Genomic DNA, 19,629 nt, shown 5'->3' with positions numbered 1-19,629 from the left:
TATATATATATATATATATATACAGTGGGGCAAAAAAGTATTATAATGGACAAGTTTTATAATGCTTAAAGGGTCCTTGTCACATACCATGCCTATAAAAGAAGCACCAAATACCATGTGTTCGAGTTAAAATAAAGCAGTATAACTCTCAGCTTTCCTTCAGTGGTTGTCTATTTAATTCCTTTTAAGCCTGAATTTTTGTATTGGGCACGATCAGCAGACATAATCCTTGTTGCATGTCATCATCATCTGCTGGCAGTAAACACCAGCGTAATATTCAGAGCGTTAACTCTGTCCTATCCCTCTCGAGATCCAGTTTTGCACTTTTTTACACTTTGGTTTTGACTTTTCCTCTGTCTTTTAAAAACCTTGCCTTAGACTTGCTTGGATCATTGCTTCATGTTTACTCTTTACACACAAATCGTACCTCCAGTCACCTGGTCTTTTTGTGGTAAATAAAGAAAGCTTAAGTTTACTAACAAATGGAGCAAAAAAATGTGTAAAAAAGAAAAAGTAGATATAATAAGCCAGGAGGGTGCAATCATTTAACCGGAAGGCTTTTTATTATGCAACTACAGGAGCTACTGGCTTTGAAATGTGTGAATTCATATTACATGATCTAGTCCCTTTATTCAATTATTTCATATCTAATTAATCAGATTTATCTTTGATTTATACAGGCAATCCTTTTTTAGGATTTCAAACAATAATTTGTTTTTAAGATTACTAAATGCTCACTCAGAAATAAAAAAAATGGTCATTTTACAACCAGTTTGATCTTTAGACAACTTTAATTCAGGCTGAGCTGTATCTGTCATTAAATCAACTAGCTCTAAACTTTCGAACAAAACCCTAACATGATATTATCTCTTAGCTAATTTAAAACTAAAGGCTATCCGATCACTCATTCTGCCCTTTGAGGAATTCTAGAGCAAATATTTTGATAATTTTACATGTAAAAAATTATAAAACAGTAGTAATATTAGTTCTTCTGAAAATGTTTTGGGAGCCTGAAGCCATGCTGAACTATACTGGAGAACATTGTGAACAGGGCTGTAAAATCTTTGCATATTGCTCTCTAATGGTTCTGCATGTGCAAAAAGTGCTAGAAAAACACAGAGGACTCCTGTTTCAGTGTCCCTGCTTATGTTTGCAAGCTTTATATTTGGTTAATGATGCCAGTAGTTCTTCTTTAATCATGATTATGCACCAATTGTAGCTTCAGCACCACATAATAGAGACAGAATCCTTTCCACGAACAAGACGCCTGTATAATGGTAATGTGACTCCATGAGTGTGATGGAGATCATGCATTGTTAAGATCATTCTTGTCTGACTGAAAACTTGACTACTTCTTGGCACTAAAACATTTGTGTTTTTTCCTATAACTGGGACTTCCTGCAGAATTCAAGCAGCTCAAACAGAGTAGGTGGCAAGTCCTGTTTCCTCTTCATCTTGATGCAGTTTCTTTTTGTTCTCCCTGCTACGATTCATACCCCCTTTGCCACCACACTAGTCTAGTGCAGTCTTTGCAGATAGCATAGCTTCTCTCTGCATAGCCATTCATTTTTCTGCTTGATGAGGATACTGTAGACCATGTTTGGGCCCCACTTGTCATGAAAGCTGCCTGTGACTGTCTTAGTGGAAGGATCCACCATCCTGACAGCCCGATCCCCCACCATGCTCCCCTCAAGAAGACGGAGCAGCCTCCGCTCCCATCTCTCTCCCTGATTAGACTGCTGACACCATCACTCAGGCATCCAGGAGGAGAAATTCTACCTCTGTGGCTGTGGATCTTCTCTCCCTCTGAGATTTACTTTGATAGAAAAGTGGAGCCAGCAGTACTTCAGCTCTACAGCCCATCCTATCTATGTGTTACTATTTTATAACCCTGTCCTAATCATAGCTACCTAGTGTTGCATTGTAGCTAAAAATAGATCACACATTTAAAACATTATCTACGATGCATATTGTTGCATACTTTGCAAAGCTTTGCTAAAACTTCTTTGTTTGCTTCTTGAAGGATGTAGATGAGGAGATAGAAGCAGAGTACAACATCCTGAGGTCCCTGTCCAACCATCCTAATGTGGTGAAGTTTTATGGCATGTTTTATAAGTCTGACAACTTATCCGGTGGACAGCTCTGGCTGGTACTCGAGGTGAGCTCTTTTTTATGTTCGGATTATTTTTAATTTCCAAGTCTAATATCAAACCTGAAATGGTCTGTCGGTTTTATGTTATTAATTTATTTTGTTTTTAATTTATTAGATTGATAAATATTTGTTCAACATTATTAGTTCTAACATATCTTAAGTATCCGTATATTTAATTAAACTGTATCTAATGTTTTGCTTATTTGACTTTTACTTATATTTAATGATTGAACTCTGTTCTATTTCAATTTAATTTTATGGTACTGAAAACTCTTTAGATAGTCAGGTGGTTGGTGCATGTCAGCTGTTCAGCTTGAGTTGTCACATGATTCAGATCAAACCTACAACAGTGTTAATAAGATAACAGGCTGAGGTCAGTGACCCAAATGAACTAAGGGTTCCTGAAGGATGGATGTAAACATTGATCTTATGGTGAACTTTCACTATAAGTCTGGTAAAACTAAATTAAACTGAAATGTGTTGATACTAAAAAAAAAGTGGTCTACATTTGAGCAGTCAAGATCATGAGAAACTGAAAGAAGAAGTTAAACTGCATTAGTTTGCTTGAGCATTTTGCTTACTATCGGCATTTACTTTAGTAAAATTTTATTTTCTGCTGACAGCATACAATTTTTTTTTAACAAGAAAAAAAAAACAAAATATATATTTTCCATTGAGTTTTGGAGGACCAAATATGAATGATTTTGCATAATAAGATAAAAAGAAAACACTAAACACAGTACCTAAAAAAGGTACTATTTTATTAGTTTTAAAGATTTAAATGATAGGGATAGGTCATCTTCAGCTGTCGATGTGTAAACACAAAACAGAAAAAAAAAATCTCATTTAGAACCTTTAGAGACACTTTAACTTCCAGAGACATAAACTGTGAAATTGTGTGTATGTACCTTGCATTTCAATAGCATAGGAAGATATGCAGTTTTAGGTTTTAAAGAAGCGATTGTTTCCTTCCTGTGCATTTAGTAGCATAACAGTTTTATGTTCTGCAAAGCCAGGAAGTTGCATGTTGTTTGTCATCATGCAACCTCTTCATGCCACATAAAATGCAAATATAGGACTGATATCCTGCAGGAATGACTGCATCATAACATCACACAATCTCACTTTACTCTGCAAACTTTTTGTCAGTGCTGATACATATTTACTCCCTCCCAGAATGCTGAATTCTTGGATTGGCTGTAATCAAAGGCAGCCTTACTAACTTCAGTATACCTTAACAATTTGATCACAAAATCAGCTTTATTTAGTCAGATTGAAACCCAGAGCAGAGGTTATACATACAGTAGTGAGATAGAAAACTGTTTAATAGCAGTTTAAGTATTCGGAAATACTCTGCAGGCTATGGCAGAGTTTCTAAACTATTGTTCTGACAGATGAGGCTGAGCTTCTTTCGCCAGCTTGAATGTGTGGCCTAACCCTCACCATGAATCATAATTTAGAACGGTGAGTGATGTACGAGTCACTGTTGTTTCTCTGTCTCCCTTGCAGCTGTGCAACGGCGGCTCCATCACAGAACTCATCAAAAGCCTGATCATGCGCGGCCAGCGTCTGCAGGAGTCTGTCATCTCGTACATCTTGTACAGTGCCCTCTTGGTAAACTGGCAGCTGATGATAAGCAGCAGCTTGGATGCAAACATGCTTCATCTCAGGGCCTTTTAAAAAGCATCCACACCATTAAACATTTTCACCTTTTGTCCCCAACACAAACCAAATGTATCTTGTTAGGATTTTGTGTGATAAAAGACAGAAAGTCATGCATATTTGTAGAGTGGAAAGAAAAACATGGTTTTAAACTTTTTATTTAGAAACAAAAATCTGAGTGTAGCATGCATTTATATTAAGCCCCCTTGAATGAATATTTTTTACAACTATTGCTGTTACTACTGAGAGTCTTTTAGGAATTACCTCCACCAGTTTTGCATATCTAGAGAAAGACACTTTTAGATTGGATTTAAGTCTCAGATATAAAGCTGTGGTCTCCATTCATTTGAAGCCAGTGTCCTGCAACTTTAAAATTCATCTATGATCGGCACACCTGAATCAAATTGATGAATTAACTTCTTGGTAGACAGGAGTTCTGCTTATAGCCCATTTATTTAACCCATATAGACTAAAGCAAAAACACGTCTAAAGATTTTTGAAGTCTTGCCCCTCTAGTTCCCTTATCCTCTTCTAGGTTTGCTTTTTATTCCACTGCATCAGTCTTTAGGTTAACTCTGACAGGCTTCTCTGTCTTTACTGAAGTACAAATAAGCCAAAAAGTTTTTGTCTTATTGGAGCACATTCTTCCACTCATTTCCTGCCAATTTTTTGCTTGACTTATAGATGTCCAATCAATTTAACAGAACTTTTCTTCATTTAGATGAAAACTTAGTAAATAGCCTCTATTTGTTAACTATAATTAATGAAATTTGTTTGTTTTGTAAACACAAAAAAAATAAAAACGTCTAGAACATCTAGAAAATGTTAATATCATTAATAAGTTAATCACTTTTTGTTACTGGTCTTAGAAACTGAAGCCATTGCTGACATTTATTAAACATAGTAAAATATTTCATTTTGATGGTTATGGTTTACAGATAATGAATGAAGACCCAAAAGATAAGATCATATAAAAGAACAAAATGTCTAATGTATTAACGCTATGATATGGCCACATTATAGTCTATATAAACATGTGGAAGAAAGCTGGTTTAACAGATGTTCAGATGAAAGTCACTGATTACCTTCACAAGGAAGGTAAGGCAAAAAAGCTGTTTCCAAGCATAATCATAGAAAGTTGGTCGGAAGGTAAATGCTAAGATAGGTCACCAGCAGCAGTGATAACTGCAGCCAGGAGAGGATCGGAGTAAAGCAAACAGGAACTGCACAAGGAGAGGAATGAGTCTGCACATGAAAGGCCATTACATACACAGAAAACCTGAACAGGGGCTGCAAATGTCCCATTCCTCACGACAAGCATCAGAACCCCGCCTAGGATAAAGAAATAAATGTGGAAATTACCTTAGTGGACCAAATATATTAGTTTACTTTTTTTTTTTATAATCCAGGTGTGAAGAATGGAGAGGTCCAGATTCAAACTGTCAATTTAAAGTCTAGTGAGAAGTCTTCACAATCAGTCAGGAAACCTAGTGTTGGCCTGCTTTGATGTCTGAAACAACATCTACCAGGGAATTTTATCGATATAAATACTTCTTTCTGATCTTTAGCTTTATGGAGATGCTGATTCCACTTTTCAGCTGGACTTGGTACTTGCCCACACTGCCAAAGCTGTTTTAATGTACACAGTGTTACTGAGTGTGACTGGCCAGCAACCTGCTCTGAACTCAACCCCAGAGAGAATCTAAGCTTTATGGTCAAGAGGAAGATGAGAGACAGCAGACCGAACAGATGATCTGAAGGCTGCTATCAAAGCCACCTGGACTTCTATTAGCTCAGCAGAACCCCACACCGATCTCTATGCCACTGATGCTGTAATTCATGCAAAACGAGTGCTGATCAAATAATCCGTGAAAAGAAATGAGCAAACTTTACAGAAGCCTGAATTTCTGTCTATCCTTTTTAATTTTTAAGACTTACGTTATATTCTAATTTCCTGGAACATTAAATGTTGAGTTTTCGTTATCTGTAAAGCATAATCACTAAAATGAAATAAAGGCTTAAATTTTCTTTCTATGTGTGATAAATCTATGTAACATACACTGTTGGGTCTTAATAAGGTTCAGAGTCCAGCTTTCTAATGCAAAAAGGTGAAATAGGTTTAAGAAAAAAAAATTAAGCAATTTATTATAAACCGAAACAGGCGAGAAAAACTGTGAAATAATTAAAAATGCAATAACCCTTTCCTATAGAATGTGCTTTATTTCTTTTTTGTTTTTATTAAACAAATTACTGTGTTTAGCACAATGTGTATTCTTGTTCCCCGACCTAAAGGGTCTGCAGCATTTGCACAACAACCGGATAATCCATCGTGACGTCAAAGGCAACAACATCCTCCTTACAACTGAAGGCGGAGTCAAACTGGTTGACTTTGGTAATTATCTTTTTTGCTAAAAGAGAACAATGTTTATTCTTGCAAACTTGTTTTATTTCAATTTTTTTTGCTACATGACTGGAGCACATTGATTGTTAGGTATGAACACAAGCACAGGGTAAACCATTTGATGTGCTCCACACTCTTCAGTTCTCTGCTCACCATAACATCTTTTTATTTCATGGAGCGTAGCCTGAACCTGGGGCTATTATTGCTCGTTTAAATTGCATTATTTGATGCTTTGCATATTAAGAGAAAGCTGCTATGGCAAATGACTTTGAGTTGCCCCCAGGCGTGTTTATGTCCCCTGTGTCATGGAGATGAAGTGGACTCATGCTGATAAAAATCTGTCCTACATAATTTGAAATGATTATGGCCTAGTATTATTATTGCTTGGCTGTTTGCCACAGCAGATTGTACACAAGGATTTATTGATCCATTCAAACATTTTGTACCTGTTATAAATCTGACTTTGGCTTTTAGGGTCTTTATGCAGCGGAGTGTGAATTTTGTTGTCGTTTTCTGCAGGTGTTTCAGCTCAACTGACCAGCGCACGGCTCCGGAGGAACACATCAGTGGGGACGCCGTTTTGGATGGCTCCTGAGGTCAGACATCCTAAAAAACAATGCATGCTTTAGTGCTTTGTGCTTTCATACAAGTCAGTGGAGTTGTTATGTGTTAGCCTGAGCACCGGTTATTTTAGTGAGCCTCCCTCCTTTGTGTCATTGCCTATTCCCCTCCTGCTCTCCTCTACAGGGGCAGCTCTTGAGGTTACCTCAAGGTTAATAGCTGGGAGTCTAAGGGCCCCTCGGCTTACTCTGTGACAGAAATGAGGTGCGGTGATTGGGCCTGTTGGGCAGGGACCTAAGGGGCAATTAGAATAAACTGAGCTGGAAAATGTAGTGTCACTTATAATTATTGACTGTAGGAAAGCGGAGCTCACAGCGGCAGCTATTCTGAGCTGACCCAGCTTGAATCTGCTTTAAATAAGCTGGATTTTCTTTAAGCTTTGAGTCAGTGAAACAGTTTAATTTTCATTTGACACACTGCTTAAGTGAAATCCCTCTTTATTCCAGCGTGGATGTTTGGACTCAGATGGTGTGTTTTGTTGCCAGGTCATTGCTTGTGAGCAGCAGTACGACTCCTCCTATGACGCCCGCTGTGATGTGTGGTCTCTTGGCATCACGGCCATTGAGTTGGCTGAAGGAGACCCCCCACTGGCTGAGATGCACCCAGTGAAAGCTCTATTCAAAATCCCTCGGTGAGTCCAGCAGAGGGCGCCCCTACCCCACAGGTAGACCACATTGTTGCCCCCCCTCCCACCAAGTTAGCAGAACAATGGTAAAACCTCACAGCAGTCCAATAGGGAGATTAATGTACTTGCCTTTTTTTTCTCCTTTTTTTTTTTTGCTATGGCTGTCAGACAGTTATTGTTGAATTATGGTAAAATCCACACCACAAAAAAGGCTTAAAGTAATTCTAATGATATATTCACTGAATATATTCACTTTTGTGAATGGTGAATGTCTGACAAGGGGTTACACATGTTTGACCTTCTCCTGAGAGCACAACCATGCAATTATCTCTCGTTTGTTGGAGATGTGCTCCTCTGATTGCAATTTGCATTAGTGATTAGCTCCATTCACACCGAGATGATGGCTGTCAGCCCCCCCTCTGCCCAGTCCTGGTCACAATATTATCTCCTTCCCACCAACATGCAAAAGCACAGCTTGTGCGGCAGAAACTATGCATTTAGCATTTCATCATCAGCGCCAAATCTGACCCAGAAGGAAGATAGCTTGAATTAGTTGGGGTTTACTTATCGTAAGATGTGTCGGTTAAAGTCTCATAGATATCTCGTATCCTCTTGCTTTGCAACATCTTTTTTTTGTATTTCACCTTAAGATTTTTGTTTTTTTTTAGTTCTATCCAAGCTTCAGGACTGACCTTTAAGATTACAGTTTATCCTGGAAGAGTTGCTATTAAAACAGAGGCATCTAGCTTAATTTTTTGGTTAATCAGTAGAGAAACTGCACCATTAATCAGCATAACTAAGGGAATTAGGCTCTGCACTTTAAAATGTTTCTGGGTAAAAGTGTGTAACAATAAAAAAGGAGAAAAAAGAGCATTGAGGAAAATCACTTTTTGCTCCTTTTAAATTTATACTCTCTAGACTCTAGAGATACAGGTTCTTTAAGCTCCATACCAATCATTTTGACATCAGTTTAACTAACCTGATACCTGCTGTCGATTTTGGGGAGATTTTCTCCCTTCATTCACTTGGAAAATAACAAAATTATAACAGTTTTTATGAACAAATGAAACAAAACATTAACAATCTAGATGCAGGAATCAATCAGCAAACGTTGGTCTACCTCTAATGATGACCAATGTCAAAGCTAACAGCAGCAATCTTATTGCATTTTTCGAGACTCGGACACAGAGTGTATAGAAAACAAAATTTCGTTTGTACAGCTTTCAGACAGTAAATGATCAGCAGCTTAGCAATGAAATAAACATTTCCTTTTTATAAAGTGCATCAGTGATTCAATGTAAACACTTTGGGGTAAAAACATGGTGCAAATGGCATTGATATGGAAGTTCAGATCATTTCAAGACAAATATATATTGTGCAAATATGCAGAATTTTGGTTTGCCGGACCTGCATAGAACGCTGCTCTTACAACCCTTCTCGCGTTCCTCCAGTCTGAGGTGCTGCAACCTCCACACCACACAGTGAGATAGCTGGTCAGAAAGCTCTCTATGGTGCTTACGTAATTAATGACTCTCTGTATCCTTAAGTGTCACCTCAAACTAAGACTAACTTCCTGTTGTTTCTGCCCACAAAACTGAACAAGCCAACATTTGTATTTGGGCAGGATACGGAGCAGGATGGTACGGAAAGGGAAAAAAAAGAAGATAAATGGTCAAATGTACAGAGAGTAAGGTATGGAGTTTATACACTTTTCTGGGGCTATATGTTGTCTACAATTGAACTCAACCACAAACTCCCCAGGAGGGTTTACTGCGAATCATAGATAAACACGTCATGCCCACTGTTAGGTATGGTAGAGGATCTGTGATGCTGTGGGGTGCCTTTTTGTCTCACAGGGGAGTGGTCGGTACCAGAAAACTGCATAATGGGAGGAGACTGTGTCTTTCAGAGGAGAAAGATCCAAAACATTTTTCCATATCTACACTAATAAGGTTCACCAAACCTTCTTACATGATGGCCACACAAAAGACTTATATCATTAAAAAACAAACATGATAAACATTTTGTAATATCATTACAAAATAAACATCAGGCAAAGAGATGGCCCTGAACAATCATTTCTTGACATAATTTATTTCCCCCCTCAAAAAAAAAAAGAATTTATTGAAATCTAAAAATCTACATATTCTAGTCTCTGGTTTAATTTATTGACTTACTGTTTCTAACCAGTTCTTCCATCCCAGCATATCAGACTATAATTAATTCATTTAAATAAAAAAGGATAAAAAAAGATATATTTCATACACCATATCTCCTCCCCTCTCCATCCAAACTAAAGTATACACAGTTTGGCCTTATCCTTTGAATTGTGACCTGTAAGGTTTAGTGGTTGTTAAATAAATCACAGTGTGTGTGCAGGCATGAAATGATTCTTTCACCATGACATTTATCTCAAATGTATTTCGCTCCGATGCTGCGGCGCAGATGAATTCAGGAGGAAATGCTCGTATCGCTCCTGAAGGAATTACTTTCTAAATAAGGAAATTTTTCACCTATAGGTCTCTGGTGGCAGCGCGAGTGATCCATGATAAGATCTTACAGATTCCTCTTCACAGGGCTTTAGTGATTGGAGAGCTTCTGATATTTATGTACTTTCTTTTTAAATGCATCACATAGCCTTTTCAAATGGTTTCTTCTCCTTTTGAGAAGTCCTTGACTCATTTATGTTTGCATAAAAAGATGCAATAAGTATTTAAAATCACAGGGATATTCGCGATGAGCACGAATGAAGGCGTTCCACTGTTATGCACTACATTTTGTCTGTTTAATTGGCTTTACTGTGTCTTTAAAACTCTACTAGAAGAGCTGAAAAAGTGTCCTAGGTGTACACCAGCTTGTATCTTATACCTGTATGTGTCAATGTTCTGTAAGGAGTCAAAAAAAACATCCAGTCAATTGTCATGTGGCAATTATGACAAATTTAAAGAAACAGAAATTGTGAAGCACTGAATTTGATTGTAGGGCTCAGTTACTAAAGGGTCACCTGACCTCTATATTTGATCTGGTATAGAGATATCTCACCAATCTTGCTAAAATATCTGATAAACTATTTATGTTTACAATTTTCAGGTTTGCTTAGATGTTTGTGAGTTCCTTTACTCTATTATTTGAATGATGACAATAATTAGGGGTGCTGCAGTGTGCATGATATAGCTGGGATGTTCTCGAGGGCTACGAGAGAACGTAATGAAGCATCACAGAAGACAAAGCTGTAAAATCATCAACTGCAAAACTAATTAGTGACATCAAGGGTGTTCTTCGATATTTAGTGTGCAGGAAAGGTTAATCGCTGGTGCTGGGTGCTCTCAGCGCTATAAAGCTTCAGAGCGTCCATGTAAAGTCAAACTAAAGTGTATAAAATTTGCTGTAAAGGTTAGAGAGACTGCAATGACAGACAAGGTTGTGATTGTTCATCCAGATCTCCGTCGACATTACACACACATAAAAACGAGCGTGCATCCGTCTGAGCAAAGACCAGAACGAGGTAGATGGAGTAAATGATGGCTTGTCATGGGCAACAAGGCCTAAAGACATCATGAATCCAAGGGAGAGAGATTCAGAATGGTCAGACGCAGATAAAAACGCCCTCATAAAAAAATCTCACACAAAGTTATGCCCCTAGGAGCAGCAAACGGTGAGAGCTACCAACGGTGTCTGGGAAGTTACTTTTAAAATGTTATTACAACCCCATGGCTGAATTACAGCATGAAATACTGACTCTTGGTGGATGTTCAGGCAACTGTTTCACTTTACAACAGCGAGGAAAAACTTGACGAAAAAGACAAATGTGACACAATCCCAATCCAACTTTATTTATAAAGCACTTTAAAAATTTTTGAAAGACCAAAGTGCTGCACAGTGAAACAACATAAAACCATTACAAGACATCCATCCATCCATTATCTGACACGCTTGTCCCAATTGGGGATGCGAGGGGTGCTGGTGCCTATCTCCAGCTGTCAATGGGCGAGAGGCGGGGTACACCCTGGACAGGTCGCCAGTCCGTCACAGGGCAACACAGAGACAAACAGGACAAACAACCATTCATGCACACACTCACACCTAAGGACAATTTAGAGAAATCAATTAACCTAACAGTCATGTTTTTGGACTGTGGGAGGAAGCCGGAGTACCCGGAGAGAACCCACGCATGCTCAGGGAGAACATGCAAACTCCATGCAGAAAAAGAATCGAACCCAGAAGCTTCATGCTGCAAGGCAGCAGTGCTACCCACAGTGCCTCTGAGCAGCCCCATTACAAGACATAAAAAAACATAAAAGGATAAAAGACATCATGAAATGTAGATCTGAACTGTAGATCAACATTTCACATGCATCGTGGAAGGGTGCATGAAGATGCAGCAACTCGGAAAGATAAGTTGGAGCCAGACCATTAAGCGACTTAAAATAAATAGAAGAACTTTGAAATGAATGCTGAAATATACAGGGAGCCAGTGTAGTGAGGCTAAATGTGGGTAATGTGCTCATATTTACAAGTGCTAGTTAAATGACGTTCCACAGCATTTTGCACAAAAGAGGAAAGACTGACAACAAAGACTATTCAGTAGTATTGGAAAAACCATCGTATCTAAAATGTAAACAACATAAAGGAGTTTTGGAGAAACAGAGGAACGGACAGATGGTAAGCTTTACCAGAGGTGGTATGGAAGAGGATTAGGGTAACTGAGAAAAAAAGTTAACTGATTTTAAAATTTTTGTTTCGGTATAACATGGGAAAAAAGTCAGAATTAAGATTTTTTTTTCTCAGAATTCTGACTTTTTTCTCAGAATTCTGATTTTTTTTTTCTTGGAATTCTGATTTTTTTTCCCTCCGAATTCTGACTTTAATCTCCGAATGCTGATTTTTTCCCCCTCATTATTCTGACTTTCATGGTTAAAGTCAGAATTCTGCGTTTAAAGTTTAATCGCAGAATTCTGACTTTTTGTTAAGAATTTTGACTTTAATCTCAAAAGTTTGGATCTTAATGTTTCAGAAGAGGATTAGAGGTGGTGAAGTATATAAACCTTATTGTATATTCAGAGAGCAGGTTGATCTAAAGTCACCACAGTGAAACTGACATACAGGACTATATATATAGTCCTAAAAACATTATATAGTCTTGTTAATACACAGAGGTCCTTTAGCGTTTGCAACAAGATGCATCATATCTTCTATAACTTCCAAAACATATAGATCTGTTTTCTTTGAAACACAAGTCTTATCTAAAGGGTTTTTCAAGGGAGAGCACTAACGAGTCCAGGTCATTTAAAGGTTATTTACAAACCAACATGATTAGAAACTGCGTAATGTTTATGTCCCAATTTGACTGTTGTCTTTAATATTTTCCCTAAAGCTGAGGTGTTTTTTTTTTTCACCATATCTCACTTCTTGTCTGACTCATGACGGTCCTGTCAAGTTGCAGCGTAGGTCCAACATAAATAGACCCTTGGTCTCTTTAGTAAATTTTTACAGCATCTTTTTATAAAAGACATAAGATGTAGAGCTGGCTGTAACAGCAGCATGTAACTAATTGCAATCAGCTTAAGGCTGAGGATTAAAAAAAAGTGTATATGCTTTTAACTACTGACAACTACTTATTTGTTTTACTTTTTTAAAATCTATTTTACTTCTTTTATGTTTTTGAAACTGTTTTGTTGTTTTTATAAAATTTTATTTTTTCAGCATGTACAGCACTGTGTTGCAGTTGTGGTTGTTTTAAAGGGCTGTATAAATAAAGTTGAGTTATGTTGAGTTGACTGAGAAATTGTCCAGATAATAGCAAAAGTGGAAGACCTCTTCCTTAAATAGGCTCTCAAATAACACCAACAGTACATTATACAGAAAAAAATATGCTCCTAAGTAGGTGGATGATTTATATTTATGGCAATAAGACAAAACCACAGAATATGGTTGGATAGAGCTTGTTGGAAAAGCCAAAAGATAACCACACATAATATCAATATCTGTGTATCTGGTTAAAATATAAGAACAAGCTGTCCATTAATTATTGCAGATTTAGGAGACACTAAACTTTGAAGCCTCTGAGCAGGTAGAGACTTTGCTTCCCTTAATCCATACATAACTGTCAGCTCAAAATCATTTCCCACAAACAGAAGGAAAAATAAGTCGGGATGATCAAAATTTGGTGTTTTGGTCAAAATAATGATGATATATAAACACTTTGTCTCGTCAACGTTTCGTTAATAATGTTCTTCACTGATCCTCCTAAAGCAAGACCCACTTTTTTATCTAAATGTTTGGATAGGGTTAAGTCAGACAAACCCTTTTTTGTGAGCGACTTCCTTCCTGACAGGGGATCACCGGCAGATGATGATTAAGGGCTTTAATATCTCCACCTCTGATTCAGTCGTCTTACTGCGGCTAAACGTGGCGTCCCGGTGTGCAGTAAGGGTGACTTAGCTGTCTGTGACATGATAAATGCAGCAGTTGTTCATGCATGTATGCTCAAAGATGGATGACCCAGAACTTTGGATGTGTGTACCAATCATTACAGTTTGCATACGTGCTTTCTCTCTGTCAAAATACTTTTAAAAGAATCTTTATTTCTTCTGCTGTAAGAAATCAATGTAGTGTGTAGCAGCATTTCTACTGTACATCCTTCCTTTATGCTCATATTTATCCACACAGGGGTAAACATATACTCAGGATTAAAGCACTGAGCTTTTATTCTGTAAAATATGGAGAGTATAATAAAACAAACATGACGGTGGAGAACTCACTCTGTCTGGACAGTTATACAATATGGTGTTTACACACTTAATCATAATACACAATTCTTAATAAGCAAGAGATGTACCTAATAGACCTACAGGACTCTATGTTCCACAAAATACATGACAGCACAGTATAGTTGTTTGAAAAAAAGTGGAAACATCTGCCTCAAGACAGCTTATCAATGCGTTTCAGGGAAGCCAGTACTAAAATTCTACTTCAAATCTTCTAGGAAACATTTCTTCACTGTACAACATACTTTTCAAACCAGAATCTGAACAACGTTTGGATGTATAAACTTGTATTTTCTGGTTATATAAAAATATTACTTTTTGTGGCTTTGTGTGTCAGCCAGATGTTACAGATTTAAGACCCACTTTTTGGAAATTTAAACTGAAAAAAGAAAAATGAAAAAAAAAAAAAAGGTAAATAATATGCATATCAAAAATAATATCCACATAATATGATATCCTGATTTTTGTGCTTTCTTTCTTGGTTCAGTTCCAGCTGTCAGAAGCTGTTGACACCTCTTTGATTGTGCCTCAATCCACTCTGAGGAACATCTGACAGTGCGTGCCTATGCCTGGACCCACATTTGAATAAGCCGGCTGTGTTTACAATATGAGCCAGCGATCACACACAAACACTCCAAGGAAAAAAAATAAAAATAACGGTGTGAATTTCTAAAGCGCAATGAACACTCTTGACAGTGTTATCAGTAGTGTGCTGGTATGTTGACTTTGTAATATATAAGCAGTATGGTAGAAGATCAAGGCGAGAATGTGTCTTCAGGCTCACATTAGAGGTTGCATTGAAACAGTCAGTTTCCGGCTTTGATCTGCACTTTAGAAAGGATTGCCTGCCTGAATTCTTAAGAAAGACTTTTCTAAGTGAGCGCTGTGCAAAATGACAGATTTTGCACTCGAACATCTCTGTGCTGTATCCACAAAAAGATTTAAATTTGTACTGTTGCTGTTTAAACTGCACCTTCCTCTTCTTATTTTTTTTCTACTTTAAGCTGTTATGGCTCTCTTTCCCCGTACGCTCCAAGGTTTCACGTGAGCCTTGTAAACTAATTAACGCAGTAAAAAACACATTAATCAGATGTTTCACTGTTTATATGACAGTGACAAAAGGCTCAGCCTCCAGCTGTCGGATTTGACAGCTCGCTCTGAAGATGACTGTAGTCAGGCTCAGTCCAGCCTTGGCTCCTTGTGCTTCCCAGCCTCCTGTCATCCTGTGTACTTGAAATGTGTTAGCATCATTACAGATGGCCTCCGTAAATGCTGCTGACAGAGGTATAACTATCTCCCATAACTTTTTGCTCTCAGCGGCAGATGCTCTTTGCCAGACCCTAAAATGAACAATTATCATTTGTCATTTCTTTCTGCGGCTGCCAGAGACCTGGATGCAGACCAAGCTGTTCAAAGACCAGGAACCCTCTCAGGAGTCTGATTGCCACACATCATTAGTCAGCTTTGATCTGTCAGATCCAGAAATGTGTTAAAAAGATGATTTGCGTTACAGCACTGTTCATAAAATCTGAAGGCTCTTGCTAAAGTCTGTTTTTCATTTATTTGTTGTGATGTTGTTGCAGAAATCCCTCGCCAACACTTCGAAATCCTGAGCAGTGGTGCAGAGGTTTCAACTATTTCATCAGTCAGTAAGTTTTAATAATTACATTTAAACATGTTTTCTGCAGGTTTTAATGGAGCACTAAGTTCCTTTTTCGTCACCTATGTGAGACATTTCCATACATAGATCTTTCCCCAGAAGGTTTGCACACCAATAAGTCACATAAAGTAACATTTTGAATAAAAGTTATAAAGGCTTCTTTATCTTCTGTTGTTATAGTGGTTGAACACGTGATAACATGATGTTAGATGTGAAAAAACAAACATGTGGCTTTTTTTAAAAGATAAAAGGGTCTATATGATTTTATTGCAATTTATTTTCCACTTTTTTCTATCTTATCAAAAAAACATGCAAAGAGAACTTAAAGAAAATCAAAGCTGAAAAAGAAGCCAAAAACTGCAAATAAGTGATGAAGGCTTAACTTGGCTATCAGTACATAAAAATATTTACCCAAAGTAACAACAGGAAGTTATATTTAGGTTCAAAGGACAGATATTTGCTCTTGGTTATATTATGATTTATCCATCAAGGAGGAGGAGGAAGTGAAGAAAGATAATATTGAAGAGCAGTAGGTTGGAGACTTGTCAAATCTGCTCTTTATTGAGGGATATTAAAATCCCTTTAATTTGTACCAAGTCTGTCTATCCTTCAACACAGTGATATAGCTCTTTGTACCAATTTGGAAATGTAAAAATATTTACAGTATCAGATCAATTTCTGCTCATGTTTTTATCAATATGAGTCTGATATGCACATTAGCACACTGTGATTGTGCACCCTTTACTTTCCTCCCAATAATTAGTCGTTGTTTTACCCATTCATAACAATTATTTCGGTTAAAAACGTTTTCAATGATAGTTTAATTTCTCAAATGAGCCCCTTTGCAGGCTTTTACCCTACCGCTTCATGTATGTTGGCTTTAAAAAGTCACTTTAATCATGCTAAATGTTTGGCAGATACAAGGAGGCTAAATAATGATGTTTGATAAAACAAGAGATGCAGTCAACCACTCTGTGACCCACACATGAAGCTGCACAGCAGAGGCTAATTATTTATTGCAAACATGCATGAGGGTCATCTGGAGAGAGTTGTTACTCAGCAAATTAAATCTGTTGACATCAGTAAATGTTTTAAGCTGCAAAATGTTTATTCTCACAAGCAGTAGCTGCAGTCTTCCTATAGCTGTTGATTCACTGCTTAGGAAATCTCTAAATGCTGTGTCTGAATTGGGTGTGTCCTCTTCCCTCAGGTGCATCTGATTAAGGTTCTTTATACATAATATGGTAAACAAAAAAATGCACTAAAGTTAAATATGTATATACTTTTATACATACTTATACTATGGATGCACAGATACAGAACGGAATGTCTCAGTGTGTAGCATTAGGAAGCTGGAATTTGACTTAAATAATAAAGAAATTAATACTCGTCCCAAATAACCACATAATTATCACCCGTTTCATGTATGTTACATATTTGAAGTAGTTAAGGTCTATGGCTATAAAAGTAATTCAAAGGTTTATTTCTGTTTAAAAGTTTAAACAGCTTTGTGAACTTTAATAATTTGTTTAAGTATAATACTAATTTTTGTGCTTTTTCTTATCTTATAAAACCAAGAATGTGTTTAATGCAACAAAGTGCGATCAAAGAAACAATATGTTGCGTTCCATTCAAATTTGGATTAGACTGTGTAGGATATCAGAGAGCTCTACATTTAGCTGAAATTCAATTTAATTTATGGAACAAAAATATTTTGTTTTTTTTCATTTTGTAAAAATCAATAATACAGGATGTTTCGTGTCTGAAGCTATCAGTCAAGTAGTATAGTTCTTCAAATGCAAAACACCAAACAGGAGGAAGCAACATCTACCACATGATGGCAGTGATGAAATTTGATGAACATTGTTCCTGTTAATGTATGGAATGGTTTGTTTTTTAAATTAAGTCTTTATGAAATGTTTTAAAGCCGGATTTTTTTTTATTAAAAATTTTATAGATGTCAGCAGCTCAGGGGGAAACTGCTAAACCTCAGACTTGTAAATACAGTATGTTTTTGCTAAATCCAACAAAATCATTACTCAAACCATTTATACAGTCATTCCAATCACAACAGATATTAAAATAAAGCATTAAAAACATTTAGGGGAATATTTTAGTTCCCTTCTTACTTTTTTTTATCTTCAGCATAAAAGATATTAATTATCTTTATAAAGAGTGAACCAAGAAATTAGTTGTTCAACAGAATCCAATGATTATCTGTTTCCCTGTGCACCAACACTAGCACTCATCAATGTGGAAGCTGTTACAGGAGGAAGAAAACATACATCATACAAAATGTAAGATTTTATTTGGATTATCACCAGTAAATGTGAAATCAAAAGAGTTATACTGCTAAAATAATTTTGAAAGAAAATAAACATTATCAACTCTCTGGGGTGCAGAAGCCCAAACCGTTACGGAAGTTTAAATGATTTTGGCTAGAAGTAGTTGAGCTCACCTCTACACACACCTTGGACTCTTTTACCCAGTTCCTTCAGAGATGTTGGACTTTCCTTTAATCTGGAGGGGCCCACGGGTAGAAGTGATGGCTGGTGGGAGTTTGCTTGTTATTCACAGCTTAGCTGTGTTGTCTAGGGGTTTGCCCTGGGGGATGAGAAGGTTGCTGCTTCCTCAGAAAGGGGAGAGGGCTCTGACTATTTCCTCAGCCTCTAGGCTAAGCACCGCCACACAGAGTACTTGGGCTTTTTAGTGTCCCTGGTAGGGATGCTGGACAGCCTCCCTCTCAGGGACATCATCAGCCTACTGGGGGATTTCAGCGCTATTAAACAAGATTTACACTTAGAGCTGTAGGCTTGGGAGGAAGGGACCACTGGCTCTGAATCTGAGTATTGTTTCACTTCTGTTCAAGTCTCGAATTCTTTATAATGAACATGTTTAGGTATAGGAATGTCCATGGATGCTCTTGGCACCAAGACATTCGAGGTCTGGTTGAGTCCTTGCTCAGACACGTATTCAACTTCCACCTCCAGGAACACTCCTCTCAGATTCAATGGTAGGCTGGAGAAATAGGATCTAAGTAGATCATGTTCTGTGCCTCTATTGTGAATTTGGCTGCCTGTCATGGCAACAACTCCAGGACCTGCGATGGAAACCACAAATAAAGAATTCAGTCAAACTGAAGAACAAGTCCTAGTGAGTATGGTTGGCCCGCAGGACTCCTGAAGCAGATAAAAAGCACTGTGAAGCCAAGTTTGGATTTGCCTGGAACGCTCTAAGGCCAAAAACCAGGCATTGGAGGGTTAAGTGAGACCATGGAGAAAGAATCAGCCAGACTCAGGGGGATTCTGGTAAACCATATGGTACCTCTACAGAGGGAGAGGCAGTACTTTGCTAACACTAGTTACAGTATTAGTAGAAGATGGAAGATATACTTCAATCATTTCCTTTTCCCAGTGGAGGCAGAATTTAGGACCTCAGACTCAGACTGAAGTCACTAAGGGGGTCAGAAAGTGGTCAATATGGCAAAACTTCTGGAGGGGGAGGAAATCTTCCCTGACAATCTCAGGTCTCTGGAAGTCATGCTTGACACGCCTCTTTTACATTGTGTGGCATTACGAAACAGTGCCCCTGGACTGGCAGACTGGACTGGAGGTTGTGTTCCAGCTATTGTGGGATCACACTTCTTAGTCTCCCCGAGAAGGCCTATGCCAGGGTTTTGAAAGTAGACTGAGTGTCAAACCTCAGCTTTATGAGGAGCTGTGTGGTTTTCAGATCCAGTGG

General features: G+C 37.7%; 1 protein-coding gene across 3 annotated transcripts in view; it reads left to right on the top strand.

Moving 5' to 3' along the window:
- Nucleotides 1-19,629, top strand: part of myo3b (myosin IIIB) — a 91,480-nt gene that overhangs the window by 9,787 nt on the left and 62,064 nt on the right. For all 3 annotated transcript variants that reach the window (XM_015388669.1, XM_015388672.1, XM_015388670.1), the window contains exons 3-8: nt 2,024-2,158; nt 3,662-3,766; nt 6,107-6,206; nt 6,735-6,811; nt 7,322-7,467; nt 15,812-15,877. In XM_015388669.1, the coding sequence (XP_015244155.1) occupies nt 2,024-2,158; nt 3,662-3,766; nt 6,107-6,206; nt 6,735-6,811; nt 7,322-7,467; nt 15,812-15,877 (629 nt within the window). The remainder of the gene's footprint in view (nt 1-2,023; nt 2,159-3,661; nt 3,767-6,106; nt 6,207-6,734; nt 6,812-7,321; nt 7,468-15,811; nt 15,878-19,629) is intronic.

This window comes from Cyprinodon variegatus, unplaced genomic scaffold (assembly GCF_000732505.1).
Source record: "Cyprinodon variegatus isolate N-32 unplaced genomic scaffold, C_variegatus-1.0 Scaffold432, whole genome shotgun sequence".
NCBI classification, from domain to species: Eukaryota; Metazoa; Chordata; class Actinopteri; order Cyprinodontiformes; family Cyprinodontidae; genus Cyprinodon; species Cyprinodon variegatus.
The sequence above is the reverse complement of the archived record's forward strand: the minus strand, read 5'-3'. Positions and strand labels throughout refer to the sequence as shown.